General features: G+C 37.3%; 1 protein-coding gene across 7 annotated transcripts in view; it reads right to left on the bottom strand.

Moving 5' to 3' along the window:
* Nucleotides 1-19,267, bottom strand: part of BLTP1 (bridge-like lipid transfer protein family member 1) — a 143,020-nt gene that overhangs the window by 60,072 nt on the left and 63,681 nt on the right. For all 7 annotated transcript variants that reach the window (XM_084886524.1, XM_084886518.1, XM_084886521.1 and 4 more), the window contains exons 31-45: nucleotides 18,848-19,021; nucleotides 16,850-16,970; nucleotides 15,720-15,866; nucleotides 15,217-15,344; nucleotides 14,455-14,654; nucleotides 11,463-11,660; nucleotides 10,610-10,821; nucleotides 8,621-8,772; nucleotides 8,013-8,163; nucleotides 7,694-7,846; nucleotides 5,902-6,142; nucleotides 4,025-4,167; nucleotides 3,310-3,529; nucleotides 2,680-2,838; nucleotides 992-1,167 (exon numbers count right to left, since the gene is read on the bottom strand). In XM_084886524.1, the coding sequence (XP_084742650.1) occupies nucleotides 992-1,167; nucleotides 2,680-2,838; nucleotides 3,310-3,529; nucleotides 4,025-4,167; nucleotides 5,902-6,142; nucleotides 7,694-7,846; nucleotides 8,013-8,163; nucleotides 8,621-8,772; nucleotides 10,610-10,821; nucleotides 11,463-11,660; nucleotides 14,455-14,654; nucleotides 15,217-15,344; nucleotides 15,720-15,866; nucleotides 16,850-16,970; nucleotides 18,848-19,021 (2,575 nt within the window). The remainder of the gene's footprint in view (nucleotides 1-991; nucleotides 1,168-2,679; nucleotides 2,839-3,309; nucleotides 3,530-4,024; nucleotides 4,168-5,901; nucleotides 6,143-7,693; nucleotides 7,847-8,012; nucleotides 8,164-8,620; nucleotides 8,773-10,609; nucleotides 10,822-11,462; nucleotides 11,661-14,454; nucleotides 14,655-15,216; nucleotides 15,345-15,719; nucleotides 15,867-16,849; nucleotides 16,971-18,847; nucleotides 19,022-19,267) is intronic.

The following is a 19,267-nucleotide window of genomic DNA, read 5'->3' as shown; positions in this document are numbered from 1 at the left end:
ATTCATCATTTACTGCAGTGCTTTTTCTTATCCTACCCCAGTTCATATGTGCAGTGTGAAACACAAAAAGGTCTTCTGTATAATTAGATAAATATAATCTAATTATACTTTAAAACCTGTTAATGCTTAGGGCCCACTCTCCCACTTGTCTCTGGTCATTTGAGGAACTAAAAAGATTTCAAAGATTTTGCTTTGTACTCTCCATATTTAAGCCATTAAATAAGACCTTCATAATATTTCTTCTTTATCTTATCAAAGCCACAGCCATCTAAGCCTCATTACCACTTGTGTAATCTGTTTCAGTAACTCATCTTTTCACCTTATTTCTCTAATTCAATCCATTTAGCACATTGCTACCCATATCTAGTTCTTGTCACATTATTCTTTTGCTTTAAAATATTCTGCCGAAACCGGTTTGGCTCAGTGGATAGAGCGTTAGCCTGTGGACTGAAAGGTCCCGGGTTCAATTCCGGTCAAGGGCATGTATCTTGGTTGCGGGCACATCCCCAGTAGGAGGTGTGCAAGAGGCAGCTGATCGATAACTCTCTCTCATCGATGTTTCTAACTCTCTATCTCTCTCCCTTCCTCTCTGTAAAGAATCAATAAAATATATTTAAAAAATAAAAATAAAATAAAATATTCAATGGCTCCCCACTGCTCATTCAAAAAAAGTCGTATCATAACATTGAGCACAATAGGATATTAAACTTATCTTTCTAGTCATGATATCTAGCTAATCTGTATATCAAAAAACAATGTTACCAATGTATATGTGATAAACAACTATGCCATTCTTCTGTTTAATGAATATCTATAAATGCTTAATTAATCCATGTCCTTTTTGAAAACTCCTCCTTTTTTGCATGAAGGCTTTAGGTAGACAAGCACAGAACTAAGGTTTTCCCTAAATTCCAAGGTGAATTAAGAGATGGCTCCAGCTGCTCAGTGCTGCCTAAGAGGTTTTTACAACTGGAGGGACAGGCTGGCTCACCTGGGCATCAGCCAGCTGAACCGCAGGAAAACCTTGGTTGGCTTCTTCTACACCTGCCACATCATCCTGACTCATACTGTGCTGAGAAGGGGTCCCATCCAGAGTGTTCTGGTCACTAGACAGGACAGTGTTGAAATCGGAGGCTGAGGGTATTGTGGGAAGATTGGGTGCAACACCTAAATGGAAAAATGTTTGAGAATGAAATCTAAAGTACTGGAAAATAAAAGACATAAAGGGGCATGGCAAAGTAAACTTACAAAGCCTGTATTGAACAGTATTACCAGACCATTTAAATTAAAGAGAGAAAAAATAGCACTTTTAGGTTATTTTATAGATGTGATTAAAAAGTGAAATTAAACTACATTCTTAGAAAATATCCATTGTCCTCATACATGAAATCCTCATGACGGCCAGTCAGCCCAGAATATAGACTTTTGTGTTTGGAAGAGCCTCTGCCATCCCCTCAGCTGGACACCCAGAAGCAAAGGTGCAGAAAGCAGCTGGGCCACAGGAAGCAGCAGCAGGAGGCGGACTGTCATGTCTCGCGTAGCACATTCAAACGTCCTCTCACTGAGGTGGAACGACAATAATTGGCACTTTCTTTTCTCTTTATCCCTTTCTTCTTTAACCCCCAGACAAAGGAAATGCTCCTTCCTGGCGTTCCTGAAATGTAAACTCTAGGCGACAGGGAAACCAGCCCCAGCAAAGTGCTGACAGCCAGTCAAGCACACTCTTCCATCTTCTTCAGCCAAGGCTGACGCTGAGGACTAAGGTGCAGTTAGAATTCATCACCTGCTCACCACTTCATTCCAGGTTCAAAATGGTCCACACACCAGCAAGAAAAAGGACTAAGTAGTCATGTGTCAACCACTTTTCATAATTTTCTTATTTTCTGTCTGAATAGAATTTACTAGATGTCCCAATAGCTGTTACACAGATCAATTTTAGCTGCCCTCTATAACTAGAATCAAAGGCTACCTCACATATTCTTATTCTTAAAAAAATTATTTTTACTAAAAAACAAACGTGTAGTAAATTTGAACACACAGACACAGGCACACACACACACACACACACACACACACACACACACACAGAAGAGGAGTGGTGACTTCACTTTTACTTTAGGAGATAGCCACCAATCCTTCCTTGTGAATTCCCTACTAGTCTTCTTGCTACTTATACATATTCTTTTAAAAATTAATAAACTGCCCTGATTGTTTCCCTCCTTGAGGGCAAGAACCTTACATTATTCTTCTTAGTACTCCCTTAGATTTAAATATTTTAGTAACTACAAAGAGCATAAAAATACTAGTTGTTATGTCCCATAGAAATCTGAATAAACTGAAAACACTTTCTGTGTTGTAAGTATACGATGTTGTAATTATATTTTTTATTTAACTCCTTTTGGTGTTTTGAAATTAAACCAGCCACATTAAATGGAAGTTTTAAATTCTTTAAATTATAGACACTCTCATGTTTGACTTTCCACAGAAACACTGAGTGACTGCTTATGACTCCATCAGCTGCTGGATTATCAAAGGCAGTTCATAAATGGGTCAATTTCAACTAAAACAATACTTAAGCATTTGAGATTTTTTTAAATCATTTTCTGAAAAATAGGATTTTGCAATAACTTTACAGGTGCCCCTAAGATGATTAAGCAAAATAATGTGACAAGTCCATACCTGTCGGAAGACTGTTGTGTCCTGACTTTGTGACAGGAGATTCCTGCACCACGCTTCCTCGATTACCCACTGCATTGGACATCCAGTTATAGAAACTCACAGATGATGGCTCAGATAGTAAGGGATGTTCAGATAACATATCCGTAGCCATTGTATTTCCTGGGGGGGGGGGGGGGGGGGGAGTTTTACTGAGTATAATATTACTTATGTACTAAGGAGGAGAAAATGTGATTTATGTAATTTTTTTGAAAAGTCACATTAAAATACCTATATTTGCAGATGTTTTCAAATTCATAGTATGACATCTGTATGTGAATATTAAGGCACTAATAAATAACTTATTTATTACACCATGGGAAAATTCATTTTTGTCTGATCTCGACAGCAACCCACATCACACCTTGGTTGACAGTAATGTCAAATGCTACAATTTAAAAATGCAAACTAAGGGCAAGAAGATAGTAACCTGTTACAAAGAGAATTTTCCCAAAATACTCTCTCAGAGATGAGTTGCAATATGAAAGATAAGTTATGCATCCAAAGTATATATCTAAAAATCTTAAACCTTTTTTTTTTTTTTTTAATTCTCTCACAGAAATAAACTTGTAATTGTCAAAACCCAGGTCACACCTGTTCTTGTCAGGGAGTTACTTTTCACAGCTGCACTGCTCCTTTGAGGAGTGCCCTCCAGGAGGTTGTGCAAGCTCGGGAAGCTCCCGGTCAGGTAGCTGAGCAGGCTCTCCTTCCGTGGACTCTCCTTCACTGGCATTCCAACACGGCCCACATGCACTGGAGAATCCGTGGCGGTGTCTCCACTGGTGTAGCTCAGGGAGTGGTATGGGTGGATGCCCTGCAGAGAAACCACACAGGCTCTTCCTTACACACACAAACGTGATGGCTGGGAAATACAACTGCTGTTACCCTTGCCATTACTGCTTGCAATGGTTCACACAATACTAAACAAAACAACAACATTGAAAACATAAAACAGCCTCACTCAAACTGTATATTAATCATGCATAATTATAAGATGATGAATATTCTCAATACTATATTTTACTAAATATTCAATAAATTTAAACGAGAGCCCTAAGGCCTGGTAGTTAAAGTAGTCCTTATTCAACAATAATTACTATTGATGATATAATTTTCAAAGAAATGTGCATACTAAAGGTTACTAATCATGTTAATTTCAATATAAAATTTAATTAAACCATGTTAATTTCAATTTAAATTTTTACTAAATTTAAATCTTTAGGGTAGATACCTAATAATTGAATTTGAGATGGCAAAAGTTAGGTATTCTCTGCAAGTCTAACACTAACTAAAGACAGTAATAATGAACCTTTATTTTTAACGCAGAGTCACTGTGGGTGTGAGTCTTGGAGAGTTTTCTCATTATCTCAGCGCCAGTTACAGGCCCAGAGCCGCTGGGGGGAGGTCGGCTGGCTGTTCCTTCCAGCAGCATCGTGTGCTCGCTGACTGTGGCTGAAATCAGTGAAAAGAGTGAGTGGGCCGCAGATTGTCAGACACGTTACTTAGGCATCAATTCCAGTGTTCCTGGTGGTGCATCTACACTCAGCCATAGATATTCCTTGGCAAGTTAATTGTGTAATCTTCTGTAATATTCACTCTTTTTTAAAATTTTTATTTTACTCTTCCAACCCCAATCTTCTTACTCAGTCCCAGAAAAGAAATAAACAGCTTCTATTCAATCTCACATATGCCACCAAAAGAAACCAAAAACCAATTCAACTAAGCTCAAGAAAGCACAGAATTTTCAGAGTAATGCAGGCTTTTGTAGATAATTAATTAGAAGGGATAGTTACTACAGTATTCTTTCAACTTTTGTACATACTTGAAATTTATCAAAATAAATAATAAATTCCAGCCTATTACTCATTAAACACTCATTCCTTAAATATAACTTACAAATGTTTGAAAACCAAAAAGAAAAACTGGGTAAAGTATTACATATCAACTAGAGGCCCGGTGCACAAAATTTGTGTATGGTAAGGTCCTTAGACCTGGCCAGCAATCAGGCCAATCGGGGCCTTTAGGCTGCCGGCCAGGACCTTTCTTTGTTGTGCACCACCCCCTGGTGGTCAGCACACATCATAGAGAGTGATCAAACTCCCAGCCTCCCTGTCAATCTCCCCTGGGGACAATGTGCATTTTAACCCTTTATATATATATATAGATGTTATGACAAAGCTCTAATTTTAAGACTGCTTTCTTTGCCCATGGTACTTTTAATATTTTTTCAAACTATCATAAAATAAATTACAATGAATAGAACATTTCATGATAATAAAAATTACACTTTGAAAAAGCATTAAAGTATATATATATAGGGCAGGGCAAAAGTCGATACATGGCGTTTATGCCTGCATTATTAATTTTCCATATAAACAGTTACGACTCCTCTGTGTACCCCAACTGTACACACTGTGAAACACTGGGATACCGCCTATGTTCTGCACAGCCATCAGGCTGACAGAATCTGAGGCTGAGCACAGGCCTCCAAACATTACATAAACTCAGGTCTGAACAGGCACTGAGTAAAATTCAAAGGCTCCTTTAAAGGCACAGGGCAAATAGAGAGGCGTGACATCTCTGGTGGGAAAGTTTTCTATTATAAAATGCCTGATGCCAGATCACTTTGAGAAGGCCATCTTTCTCACTGCTATGTACACACTTACTGTAATTACCATGGTATTATGTGTTACTAAGGATTTTGAGATCATATTTAGAAGACTATGCTATCTAATTAAGCAGTGACCCAGAGGTTGATTAATTGCTATCATTCCACAGTTATTTATGAATTATTGTAATTTATTTTTACCTTATTTAGTGAGTACCTCAATATCAAACATAACTATTTATTCTTTAAATATAAAAATAATAATAAAATAAAGGCACAGGGCAAGATGATAAAGTGATAGATATAATTTTTAAATAGAGGTTAATGTGTTTATACAAAGTTATACAAAGATATCTGTTGTTTAGACTGGATAGGTTAGGAGAAGAAGTCTACTATATTTCATAAAATTAAACTTGAGAATTAAATCTGTATAAGATTCCAACATTATTACTATTTATTTGGACTAATAGAATTAAACCATGACAAATTACAATATCAAATCTGGGACACAGATTCTTAAAATTATCACGTGTACTAGGTTACCAAGCACATAATAACTAAAATATTTACAAAATTACCTGCATCAAATTCAAATTCTGCTCCATCAGCACTGGTATCACTTTGAAGACCACCTCCATTGTCCAGCCCAAAGCCATCTTCGTGTTCATGGTCCACAGCTGCTTGGGGCTTTAAGGGCTGAGCTGGCCGATGTAAGTTGACTCCTTTAAAGGTTGGTGTCACCACAATGAACTTCATCCACTGCCTTGCCAGGGCAACTAACCCTTTCTTTAAGGTTACCAAGGCAGGAAGTCCATCACCCTGTAACAACAATGATGTGGTTAGAAGTCACCTTACTATAATAATAACAGTTACCATTTAAGTGCTTTGCATACATTTATTCATTTAACTCTCATAACCCCCACTGGGAAATGAGGAAACTAGAATTTATATGTTAAGTAATTTGTCCAATGTTACACAAAAAAGTCAGTGTTTCAAGCTGACAACAGAACTCAATCTCTAGACCCAAGGTTGCTTCTCCTGTCATGAAGAGCACAGCAGCTTCAGGGAAATAAGACTAAATGCAGGTACAAGACTGGGGTTCTTCTGAAGAAGCATTCATAAGCTTTATCTTTTTACCAATTGAAGAATCAAATGTATTTTGAACAACCTGAAATATTCATTAAGCAAAAAGGGAATGAAATTATTCCCTTCAGAGATTATTTTTAGCATCAAAATAGTAAATTACTATAGGTAAATGCTGAATGTAGCTGGCTTTGTAACTGCTTTGAAAGTTAAATGTATTATTAACAATAATAAAATTTAGAATACAGTATATATGATTTCACATAATTATGATTATAAGAAAGAAAACTTGGCTCTTTTTCCTATTACAGCTTTAGCCTGAGGAGAAAATATCTAACTCCTCTCCATCCCCTTCTCCTACGATTCCATGTTAGTAAACCTTGTTTACTTTCTGCACCTGCCCTTTAATTCCCAGGCTCAAGTGGTCCTTCCTCTTAATGGAAAGCATACCTGGGTCGAGCGCCCATGGAAATGAAGTCATTCTCCCTGTTCCCGTGTCTGCCTACAGTTCCATGGGTAGGTTAGCCTCACACTGGGGACCTCCCAGTCCCCAACTCTGAAGTAACAGTAGAAACCAGAACCTCTACCAGCCTCAGGCCAAGTACCTTTTTTATATCCATGACTTACTGGAGATTCTGGCAGTGCAGGTAAATAGGAGCTTGACTGGCCATTACCAATATGGATACAGTGACCACTAACTGGCTACAGATTCTCATGTATTCTCTATTGACCAGAGCTTGGTGAGGAGAAGGAAGCTCCTCCAGTTCTATATCCCTAGTTATGTATCACCTTCTGAAGTGCTTTTCAAGGGGCAGAGATAGTCTATTTATTTTATACAATTACATAACCTCCCCCCATCACAAATGAGTCCTTATTTTATTTAGCACTGCTATAAAATTTGACTCTAGTGATAACTCTCTTACTTGCAACTCACTATACTTTGGTTTCCAGACATTCTTTCCTGGCTCTCCTTTCCCTCCTCAGCACTGTGTACCTCCATCCACCCTCCCCACCCCTTTAATATTGGTTTTCTTTTGGGATCCATCCTTTACCAGGTTCTTACTCAACCCTCCATCCCTAAAAGTCTCATCCACATCAACAGCTTATAACACCTTCATGCTGTCAACTCCCAAATCGTTCATCTGAGCCTGCTGTTGTCTATTAGCCTGTATTTCTAACCATATTTCTCCTGTAGACTTCCCATATGCATCTCAAACCCTGCAGGTCAATGGTTCCTCAACAGAACAGAGGCTACTTCAGAGCTAACACATGGTTTCAGTCACTCACCATTGTAGCATCATCGATGATGGAGTAATTTGCCTGGTGCAGGTAGTGGTGGAGTATATTACACAGTAAACAAGAAGGGTTTTCTTGGAGAAAGCGGGCCAGTTTTGTAAGTCTGTTGTATTTACTTCTTAGGGGAAAATGCATACTTTTATTCTGAAACAAAGCAAAAATAACGGGCTTACAATGATGTATTGAAGACCGTACAAATGAAAGACACTCAGTCACTAAGTACTCATAAGTCGGATGTTTCCCAACAATGATAAATGATCAGTATTGTTTTCAATAAATTCTGTATCTCCATGTATTGTTGAAGACCTACCTCTAGCGCTTCAGTCATGATGCATCCCATCACAGCACAGAGTCTCAGAGTTCCCTCTGTTTCCAATTTGTTCAAAGACGACTTGAGCTGGTCAACGGGAACGAGCCATGCACCCACAGCAGGGGTAGCAGTGCTTAAGAGGTTTAGCTGCCTTCAGATTTATTTTAGAAAATTATAAAAACAAACGTCAAGATTTGTATTTCAAATGATCTTCCATATCTACTGTTCTTAGCAGCTATTTTATTTAGGCAAATTACTTTTCCTTTTGACTACCAGATAAATTATGAAGATATAACTTCATAATTCATGATATTCAAAGAACAATTAATAGAAAAGAAAAACTATTAAAAAGCTTATTAGAGGTGAAAAAAATAAGTTAATGGCAGGGTAACATGTGGAAGTAAAACTAAGCCTTAGAAAAGAAAAATGGTCAAACAAGCTGACAATAAAGTCAACAGAGAGTCTGAGGTAGGAAAGATGGGGAAGAGGTGGCAGCCCGCATATTAGATATATCCAAAAAGTAATTTAAAACATGCATGAAACAGAACTGCATGCCATTTAAATAAACAAACACCAAGAGACAGTAGTATACTTTTCAGACTTTTTACCTAGAAAATGCATGAGTGGGAGACCTCACGTTGGTGGGAGCTGCAAAACTAAACCAAATCTCTTGGATGGTCAGCTTCATACTGCAGGAATCGGGGGGTGGCGGCATAAGAGGCACATCTTTCTTCAAATCATCGGATTCAACTCCTTCATCCTATATAATAGAACACCCAAAAAATTTTATTTAGGGGCATTGAGTTATTTTTTCCAGAGAAGGAAAGTGAAAGAAAGAGGTAACTTGCCAGAAGCCACACAACTCTTGAGCAGAGTGGGTGGTAGAATTAAGGACTTCTGCTTCCTACTGCAATCAATTTCCTTTTCCATTTAACAGAATATTTCAAACTTCCAAATAAAGAGCCATAATAAATACTATTGTAACACATTTTCAAATAAATAATGCTCTATAAAAATTCTTATGTTATCTTAAGCTATATTAAGAAATAGAAATATCTTTTAAATGTGTAATCACCACCCTGCAGGATGTAGGCAGGTAAGAAGCATGATATTAAAGAACAAACAAAGAAGTCTCCTGCCTTTTACATCTACTTCAAGTCTCTGATTCACTTTTAGATATCACTGGTCAAAATAAAGAAAAGACTGGCATTTTCTTGTGGGGTTATTAAGGAATGAAGAATACACATAAAATACCTTTGAGTCCTAAACGTTATAGAACAATGTGAACTATAGGCCCCAGTGATTTTAAAATCAGCAGGCACTACATATAAGTCCACACTCCCTTATTTGCAATTCTAAAATCCATGACATTCTGAAATAAGCCAGTCAAAGAAAGACAAGTACCACATGATCTCACTCATATATGGAATCTAATGAACCAAATAAATTGATGATGATAAATAGACCCAGAGACATAGAAGCTTGAACAGACTGTTGAACCTCACAGGGAAGCAAGGGGAAGGTAGGTGGGAAGAGATCAACCAATGAACTTATATGCATATATGCATAACCCTTGGACACAGACAATGCGGTGGTGAGGGTCTGGGGGAGGAAGATATGGGAGAGGGTTGGAAGAGGTTAATTGGGGGGGGGGGGGGGGAGGACCTATGTAGTAATACTTTCAACAATAATGATTTAAAAAAATAAAATCTAATATTTTTCTGTAAATGTGGCATCAAAACCTGATCTGATCTGTTAAGAAGCTATTTACCCTACATCTGGTATTTTTATTAAAATTGCTGGCTGCAGAAACATTTAAGTATTTCAAGATAAAGCTACCTCAGATTCCATTGGGAGTCTATGTAACATATAGTACACACACATTACCAAGTTCTTACTGTGTGATAGACCCTGAGTTAAGCCTTTCCTATGTACTGTCTCCTCCAATCTTCACAACTTTAGAAGAGTAATGTCCTTACAATACTCCTTTACAGATTAAGAAACACGGGAGATGGAAAATAATTTGCCCTAGGTCACCAATCAGTGACTCAACTCTTTAGTAATCTAGAATTTTAAATATTTTCATTATTGCTGTTCCTATTCATCACTATGAAATTCTACCCTAATAAAAATAATAAATGAGTGACATTAAAGGTATTCTTCAGGACCCTAACTGAAATTGGCAGATGTTGATAAAAATGTTAAGAACTTACATGAAATATTACCAGTAACAAAACTAATTATTTAAAAAATGATTCTGCTAAAATAATTCAAACAACATAAAAACAAAGCCTGCTTTTTTGAAATTCTATTAATTCATTAATTTAGCAGATGTTTTAAGTGCCTAATATGAACACAGTATTATGCTAGGAACTATGATAGACATAAATATATATAGGCGATGGTGCCTACAAAAATTATACTCTAGTAGAAGTGTAATCATCACAATGCCTTGACTTAAGCAGAATCCAAACTATAAAAAGACAAGCAAATATACTTCAGAAGTTAATTTTGAGTTGGTACATCATTTTCTAAGTTATGTTTCCAAAGCATTATTATTAGAAACCTGCTCGTGTTTCCAAAGCATTATTACCAACCTGCTCATCAGAAACAGAATTTCCATTTAAGTCTGAAGAAGGGCTTGTTCGGTCACAAGGAAGATTATCATCAGAGACGTCGGTGTTATAGCCACTGCCAGTCGGAGAATCGGAAGAATTATTGGATGTCAGCACTCCACCCCCTTCTGAGACACTAGCTTTGCCCATCGTTCCAAAAGCATTATACAAAACAGCACCAGACTGTCTTCCTCCTATACAAATATGAGAATGTATTTATTAAAACACTCAGTATCTCAGTGATGTACTCTACCGTATCCATAAAGATAAAAATTAAAATCTCACAAAGATCTCTTTTATTCTCACCAAAACTTGCCCTTATCTATAAAAGTGATATAAGATTAGATTATCAGACAAACAATTGTAGGCATATACAACTATTATATAGGACTAAATCTAAAATTCTTATACACAAGTCAGCCTTCATATTTTAATATATTACTCAATAATCTATAAGAAAACATACATAATTGTAAGTAAGACTCTGTCTCACTGAATAAAGGATTTGAAATATTTTCATCCTAAATGGCAAAGCTCTGCTAATCAAAGATCCAGTTTCCAAAGACACAAGCTTTCAAAAGCTGGGTGGCTTTGACTTGAGCCAAGATTGCTCTACTCAGACACGGTGGTTTTACATGTCTAGATACTCTGCTAGTTTTGGATCACACAACGGAGGAATCGGGATGGGGCATCAACCCCTGGTAAATAATCCCAGCTACCACACTTTCAGCTTGAATATGCTGATTCAGTTATTGAAAGTCATGAGTCTAAAACATTTCAGCAATGTGGGGCCAATTTGTCCCCACTTAAGCAGAATTATTTTTAAAAAACCCACCTTTTATGGTTAAATTTTCAAGTCCACATTCGAACATTATCCAACCCCATTTTTCTTGGCTGGGACCCATTCGAGTTATATCTGGAATAGCTTGCTGGTCAGTCTCATCCACAAAAGCAAACTCATCCAGCTCTTCCAGAGTAAATAAGACTTTGGACTTCTCAAAAGGAATCGCAGTGATGGCACAGGTGCCGATATCTATTAGCAAAAAAGAACAAAACCACCACTTTTAAAAATAGAGGTTTTATAAATTTTTAAAACAAACAATGTAAACATTTGGCACAGTGATTACATTCAAAAGATATCTTAGTCTGCCGAAAACCAATCATTATCTCACTAATAGAAAGAGGCTGGTCAACCTTGAAGTCTGAAAGGTCAGAGCCAACCACACCCTATCTAATTGAGACAATAGTAACTGAGGCAACTTCCCCATCTTGTAATCATGTAAATCCTTACTGATATGATAATCTGCTTATTACCTGCCTAAGGGCTATGGGTATTTCCCAAACCTGCTTAAGGGTACTGGGTGTTTCCCAAAGCTGCTTAAGGGAAATGGGTGTATCCCATAGCAGCCTCAATAAAAGGGTAGCAAGGCCAGACCCTAGAGAGTCTTCCCACTAGAGGTTGACTCCCGCCTGGCCCCCCATTTGCCCAAAATTAACTCTTTTCTAGTCTCTCTCTTCATTTTAGTGTATGGCCTCCTCCAGAAACCAGACCCTGAGTGGGCCCTAATCACGCGGGTCATGTTAAGGGTTCTCACATTAGTCGAAAAGAAAAGTAAACAAATGAACCAATCAACTAAAAAATAATGCTGCCTAACTTTGTACTGCTTACAAATTGCCAGAATCACATTGAAGGGGGAGAAAGATGATTCTAGAATTAACAAATAATTGCTCAAAGGCAGAATGGATTCATTTCTGAAAGATTACATTGTACTCTAAAAATATAAAGCTAAAAAGCTTCTGTATAATTCAGCTTCATAATAAACTATTTTTAAATAGTTTCTCATCATTTTATTTAAAAATTATTTTAATTATCCAGCTTTAAAAAAATAACACATTATTTTCTAATACAAAAACAGCATTTACTAAAAATTGGCTTTATGCTAACATATTCTACATAACTACAACTGATCACAGTCATTGCAGTATTTTACTGCTTACAATATGCAATTTAGAAATGAACATCCCAAGATCCTGGCATTTTTTTTCTTACTTCCTACCTTACTTTTTAAAATTTCTCTGATTATTGTTAATGAATACAGAAACACAAAACAAAAAAGATTAAAAAAAAAAAACAACACTGGTAAATTTATTATTCAGAGATGACTGACATTACATTTGGAGTAAATTTCCTTCTAGCTATTTAGAGTTCATTTTACAAATCCAGTTTTGTTTCCAATTTTCATGCAATAGTAACCATGATAATTTCCTCAAGTCATTACAAATTATTATTGTTAAAATTATTGTTTCAATAGCTATAAAATATTCCATCAGGAAAATACTATACTTTACATTTATCTTTTATCTGTCTTATAAGACGAATTTTAGAGAGGAGCAGTTTAACATTGGAAGGGTTTCTAGTTTTGTTCAGGGTTAGAAATTAAAGTAATGGCACAAACAATTAATACTATAAATCAGGTCTTAAAGCAAAAAAAAAAGGGGGGGGGGGGAAGGATTGTTATGTGTTAAATTTTTTTAATTACAATGCAGAGGGTTGCACAGCAGCCAAAAGGCATCAGATCTCCAGTGCAGTTGTCTCTGCCGAGTTAGCCCAGTGGAAGGAAGCACAAACCAGACAAGAGTTTTACCAGATCCAGTAATGATAAGGAGAAGAGGTTGTGTTTTGTCTCTTTCCAGAAGGACAAGCACAGCCAATTTGGGCGCCAGAGCATTACGTGCGTCACCTCAATGGACCTAGAGAAGCTCCTTGTCCCTTCATTCAAAAGACAGAGCTGCCCCAATGACAGCAAAGAAGAAGAAAACAAAGACTACACAAGGGGCCAAGGGGCCAATATGGGGTCAGCTAAAGAAGTTAACGACTGAAGCCCAGCAGATGGTAGAAAAGCAAGAAGTGGAAGCTACTCCCTCAACCATGTTTCTGGTTCTGCTAGCATTGGTTAGCTGCCAGTCTTCTGTAAAGTTTTGCACAGTCAAGTCTGAGGACTCTGAGTAAATATATACCAGCAGCAAATGAAACTTTTGTTTTGTAGTTAAACATATTAACATGTCAATAGATTGATTTGTCTCTTATTGCTGTTTTGCATTGGTATTATTTTGTTGTTGTTCTAATAGAGCTCTGTTCTTGATGTTTAAGTTTTACTGTAGTAGCTTAAAAACAAAAAAGGGGAGATATAGGGAGCAGCTCTAGGATTAAGTGTTGGACTGACCTGTGGCCGGGCTACAAACAAGTCCAAGCTTGGAGAGCAGAGCCCTCTTAGCGTAATTAAGCTTAACCTTATTGTCTTCCCTAGTTCCTTCCTAGGTAGCTAATGGGCTGTGGGCAGTGCAGCAAGTGATGCCAAAACAAGGTGAAACTCATAAGAACATTGTAAACAGGCATGGGAGATCCACCAAGCCCCAGCTGTATTCTCTTGTCTGTCTTTTCTTTAATCCTTCACCACCCCTCCTCAGGCTCACTGAACTCTTGGCTGTGCTGGCACGGCAAAAATAAAGTTGTGTCAACAGAACAATTTTAAATAGTTAGAAAGACTATAAAGACCAGACTCTCTAATGAGCAGCAGACATAATGAAGAAATCAGATGGGTTCCTAATTTGGGGCCATATCACTTACTTCCCTACCAAAGTTTACCTTCTGTTATGCATAGAATGTGAATAAGGAATAAATACTATGTGTTTAATATATTGCAGAAATACTTTTCTCTTAAACTACTAAAATTGTAGCAATATTCAAAGAAAAAATGTTTCTCTTTTGCAAAATCCTCTTATATTTTATATATGCCACAGAAAAAATATTTGTTGTAAAATCCTACCTTTTGTATCAAGACCCCTGAGTTGCCCATGAACTCGATGAATGTTTAACTTGGCAGCAATTTCTTTGCCTTTTTCTGCTCCAGTGTTCGATCTGAGAGATCCAGACGACTGTGGCTGCATTTTAGAGGCGTGGACATACCTATCAAACTGTGATGTCCGACCAGGTTCAGTGTTGTTTGAAATCTCTTCAACCACACCTCTGTACAGAAAAGAAAAGAGAATATGATTAATATTTAAACAACATTTAAACAGTTCAGGAACAAAACTGAACTAATAAGTAGCTTAAAAAAAAATTCCAGTCTGGTCGGTATGGCTCAGTGATTGAGCATCAACCTATGAACCAGGAGGTCATGATTTGGTTCATGGTCAGGGCACATGTCCAGGTTGTAGGTTTGATCCCCAGTAGGGGGTGTGGAGGAGGTAGTCTACCAAAGATTCTCTCTCATCATTGATATTTCTAGCCCTCTCTCCCTTTCCCTTTCTCTCTCTGAAATCAATATAAAACATATTTTAGAATAACCAAAATATTCCATTGCTTGAATTAAACCAATATTCATAACAAATTGTTCAGTGTTTACTAAAATATAGTATAAATAAAAATAGTACAAACTTTCAAATACCTATAAAATGAGATTTGAAATTCTAATACCAGTTTTGAGTTTTAACATCAGAATTTTCAGAAATGTATTAAGATGATTAAGGCTTGCTTTTCCATCAAGGAGTGAGATAGTAATGGCTCAAACTAATGAAATCTTTCTTACCTGTTCATACGAACTTGTGTAGCAATTCTGTCAAAACACAATGCAACCAGGGACATGTGAGTAATGCTTCTACTGGAAGCTGTACTTGGAGATTCTTCCACTGAGGCTTGTAACAAACATAAGTTTATCTAACACAGAAAATGGCATAACTGTCATTGAAAAGTAAAAATTATCAAACATATAAGATACACACAAAAAATGGCAAAACTACTGTTAGGAATAGCGTATCTAAGTGTCTGAGAGTTATGAAGACAAAGATTATATAGAATCTCATAATTGCAATTAAAATTTTACTGGATGAATTTGGAATATTTTAGTATAACGCCCAATATTCTATTTAAGTAAACTTATTTACATTACATTAATTTTTACATTCAATCATCAAGGGAATAAGATACATGTTTTTTATATTCCACCACCATTTAATTTAGTAAATACAAAGAGTAAAACTACCAAAATGTACTCCTCTATCAGGAAAAATTTTTTAAATATTAAATTGTTACCTTTGGTATGCTGATATTAGCCTGAAGACCTTTAATTGTCACATTATCTTGCTTCATGATAAGATCTGTCTGTGCTTGTCCTTGATTAGTCGTTCCTATAACAGTGTGCTCAGTTTTTGTTCCTCTAACATCTTGTTTGGAAGATAACTAAAAAGAGTACAAGTAAAATTATTATTTCACAAACATTTCATAATTTCCACATCATCTGCAATGCTCCTTTATGCCCATGGGTATGCTAACTGCCATTGGGTTAGCACCCCTAGTAGTCTTAAAGTCCAAAACAGGTTGGCAACTTCAGGGCTGAGAGAAGTGATACATACTCAAGTGAAATCAGCCTACAGAGAAACAGAAAAATGGTGATAATAATAATAATGGGTATATTTTATGATTGCTAAATTCTACTTACTTGAGGGCAGATTTGGTTCCTTATAACTGACTCCTTGTTGGCTGAGAAAATTTTCAAATTTCTTTTGATCTGTACTCCTCTACTCTAACTACAAATATATTTTGAATAAGTGGGTCATTAAAAATTATCAGCCTCACTTGCACTTTGCCTCTGGGCCCTGGTCCAAATATGACCCAGATAAGTTTGAAAGTGAAGCGGAGAGTCACCAGAAGAGCATTAGACAGTGACTACTGAGAAATGGCTTCGTGCTTGGACCACAGCATAAATGGAATACTACACACCAGAGGGCAGTGACTTGAATCATTGAAGTGAACAAAAATAATCTCAAAAATATTAGGAGACAAGTTATCTAATCATAGAGAAAAGTCAAAATATTGATAATATGCAGCTTGCTTTCTTAGAAAACAAATGCACCAGTCCTAGAGAGCACTTGTTCACTTGGGACCAACACTCTTTAGGGAAGGCCTGATATTACGCTTTCTGAAATAAAAGAAAAAATAAAGCCACATTTTAATAAATAGTTGCTACTATTTAATCCATAGTATAGTTCTATATGCAATCTCTTATGGAGCCACTGACATATAAAGACTGTTTAGAAATGTCCATGTGTTCCAATTTAAATGACTAACAAAATTTTAATACATTCCATTTTTTCAAGTTTGAATATTATGTGCACATGAAGAATATTCAGTTTTCCATACTTTACTGGGTAAAATATTCTTACATTTTCTGAGAAGGTAGTCCTGCTATTTTGCATAGCTTCCCTGAGGACCTTGGCATGAAGGTCATCCACAATTGCAGCTGGATGGCGGGTGTGAGCATAATGAACCATTGCTTCAATATATCTGCAAGAGAAGAAACAGAAAACGAGAAACTTTAGTTTACTGAATCTTCCATTACATTACATTCTAGAGTTTACTCATGTTCATTTTATCTCCCTAAATAAACTAGATAGTAGTAATAATATCAAACATAATAATTAGTTACTGGGTATTTGATCATTTTATGCTCAACAGACCAAAAGCAAAAAAAAATGAAACTATAATGCAATATTCTATCTAATAAAGAGGAAATATGCTAATTGGCCCTCATACCATCACAAAGATAGCGGTGCCCACAGCCAATAAGGAGGAAATATGCTAATTGACTGCTCCACCCTCAAAGATGGTGGCATCCACACCCAATAAGGAGGAAATATGCCCTGCCCTCAAAGATGACAGCACCCACAGCCACAAGATGCACCCAGTTCTCTCAGCCCCTGCCTCCACAGCCCCCCTGTCTCCTCAGCCCTCTAGCTGCCCAGGGCCGCCCTAGGCTCAGGTAACCAGGGTTAGCTGAGGTTTGCGCTGCCAGCAGTGGCAGCAGCAGAGCTGTGATAGAGCGTCATCTTCCCCTGATTGCCAGGTCGCCTCCCACTCCTGAGGGCTCCCAGATTGTGAGAGGGGCAGGCCAGGCTGAGGGACACCCCTGAAGTGCAGAAATTTTCATGTACCGGGCCTCTAGTAATTCTTATAATACTGCAATATAATTATTTGGACTGATAAATAACAAATGATAACTAAGTGAAACACAGACATTTTAAAACATATCTTCATTTTTGTTCAATCAAATAGCCATCATCAACATTCTTCTTTATGAACATACTAGAGGCCCAGTACACTAAATTCATGCATGAGGAGAAGAGGTTCCCTCAGCCTGCCCTGTGCCCTCTTGCAATCAGGGACTCCTAGAGGGATATCGGGCCTAAATTGGCAGTCGGACATCCCTCTTGCAAGCTGGGATGCTACATGTACCAGTGATCATACTTTTCATTCGGTGAAAGGCATCTTGCTATTGAACGGGCAGCTACATTTTTGCCCTGATTATAAAAAGTAGTACATAGCATGATTCTTATGAGAAAGTAGTACTATTTTCTCGATCTTATAGGTGGAAAAATTGAAGCAGAGAGAAGTTAAGCAATTGGTTTTGTCACACAGTTATAAGTGTCAGAATCAGGGCTGACAACAAAATGTACAAGCCAGATTCAGGCATGTCATCACTGTATCATCCTATTTTTTCAGTGTTAGAGTAACCTTGCCAGGTTTTAATTTTTAAATCTAAGGGACTAGCCAAAACCGGTTTGGCTCAGTGGATAGAGCGTCAGCCTGCAGACTGAAGGGTCCCGGGTTTGATTCTGGTCAAGGCATATGCCTTGGTTGCGGGCACGTCCCCAGTAGAGGGTGTGCAAGAGGCAGCTGATCAATGATTCTCTCTCATCAATGTTTCTAGCTCTCTGTCCCTCTCTCTTCCTCTCTGTGAAAAATAAATAAAATATATTTTAAAAAAAAACACTAAAGTTTAAAAAAAAATATATATATATATATATATATATATATATATATATATATATATATATATATAGTAGGGTCCCTAGGCCTGGCTGGCAATCAGGGCCATCTGTGGGGAAACTGGCAGGCAGGGCGATCAGGGGCCCCCCCCCCCACCCCCCACTGGCACCCACCTTGACTGGTGGCCTGGTACTGCCTGCCCGCTGGCCCCTCCCCACCCTCGTTGCCTCTTCTCAGGGGGCAATGTGACCAGTTGTTCTGCTGGTTTTTCCATCATTTAGTCGATTTGCATGTTAGGGTTTTATCATATAGGATATTACTTATACTAATCATAATATAACATACATTTGTCATTTTATCAAATAATAATTATAGTTTTAGACAAAAATCAATACCTGTCTAAAGCTTCAGCCACCAGGGGAGTTAGAACAATGTCAATAGTTCCTTTGACCTCAACTATGGCTGTTGTCCTGGTCTGAGAGATGGGCTGATCCAGGGTCCACTCTTCCTTTACTGTTTCATCATCTGTGCTATCAACGGCTCTCTTTTCCAAAGGAGTATATGGTGTTCTGTGCAATGTAACCAGCAAAGTACTATTACAAAGACCATGAAAAATAGCAGGAATTGGAGCTTCCTTAAGATGAGTGATTGCTTAAACCTACATTTATTTCAACTGAAAATTTCATGGAACTGGACTAGACATTTCATCTCCCAAATACTTTTCAAAAGACAGAACAAATGAGATACTAAAGTAAAAATTGATCAAAGATGGTTAATATATCAAGTGTGTGTGTGTGTGGGGGGGGGGGGGGGGT

Source organism: Pipistrellus hanaki (genome assembly GCF_964339955.1).
Source record: "Pipistrellus hanaki genome assembly, chromosome: 5".
Lineage (NCBI taxonomy): Eukaryota > Metazoa > Chordata > Mammalia > Chiroptera > Vespertilionidae > Pipistrellus > Pipistrellus hanaki.
This window is presented reverse-complemented; position numbering and strand designations above follow the sequence as displayed.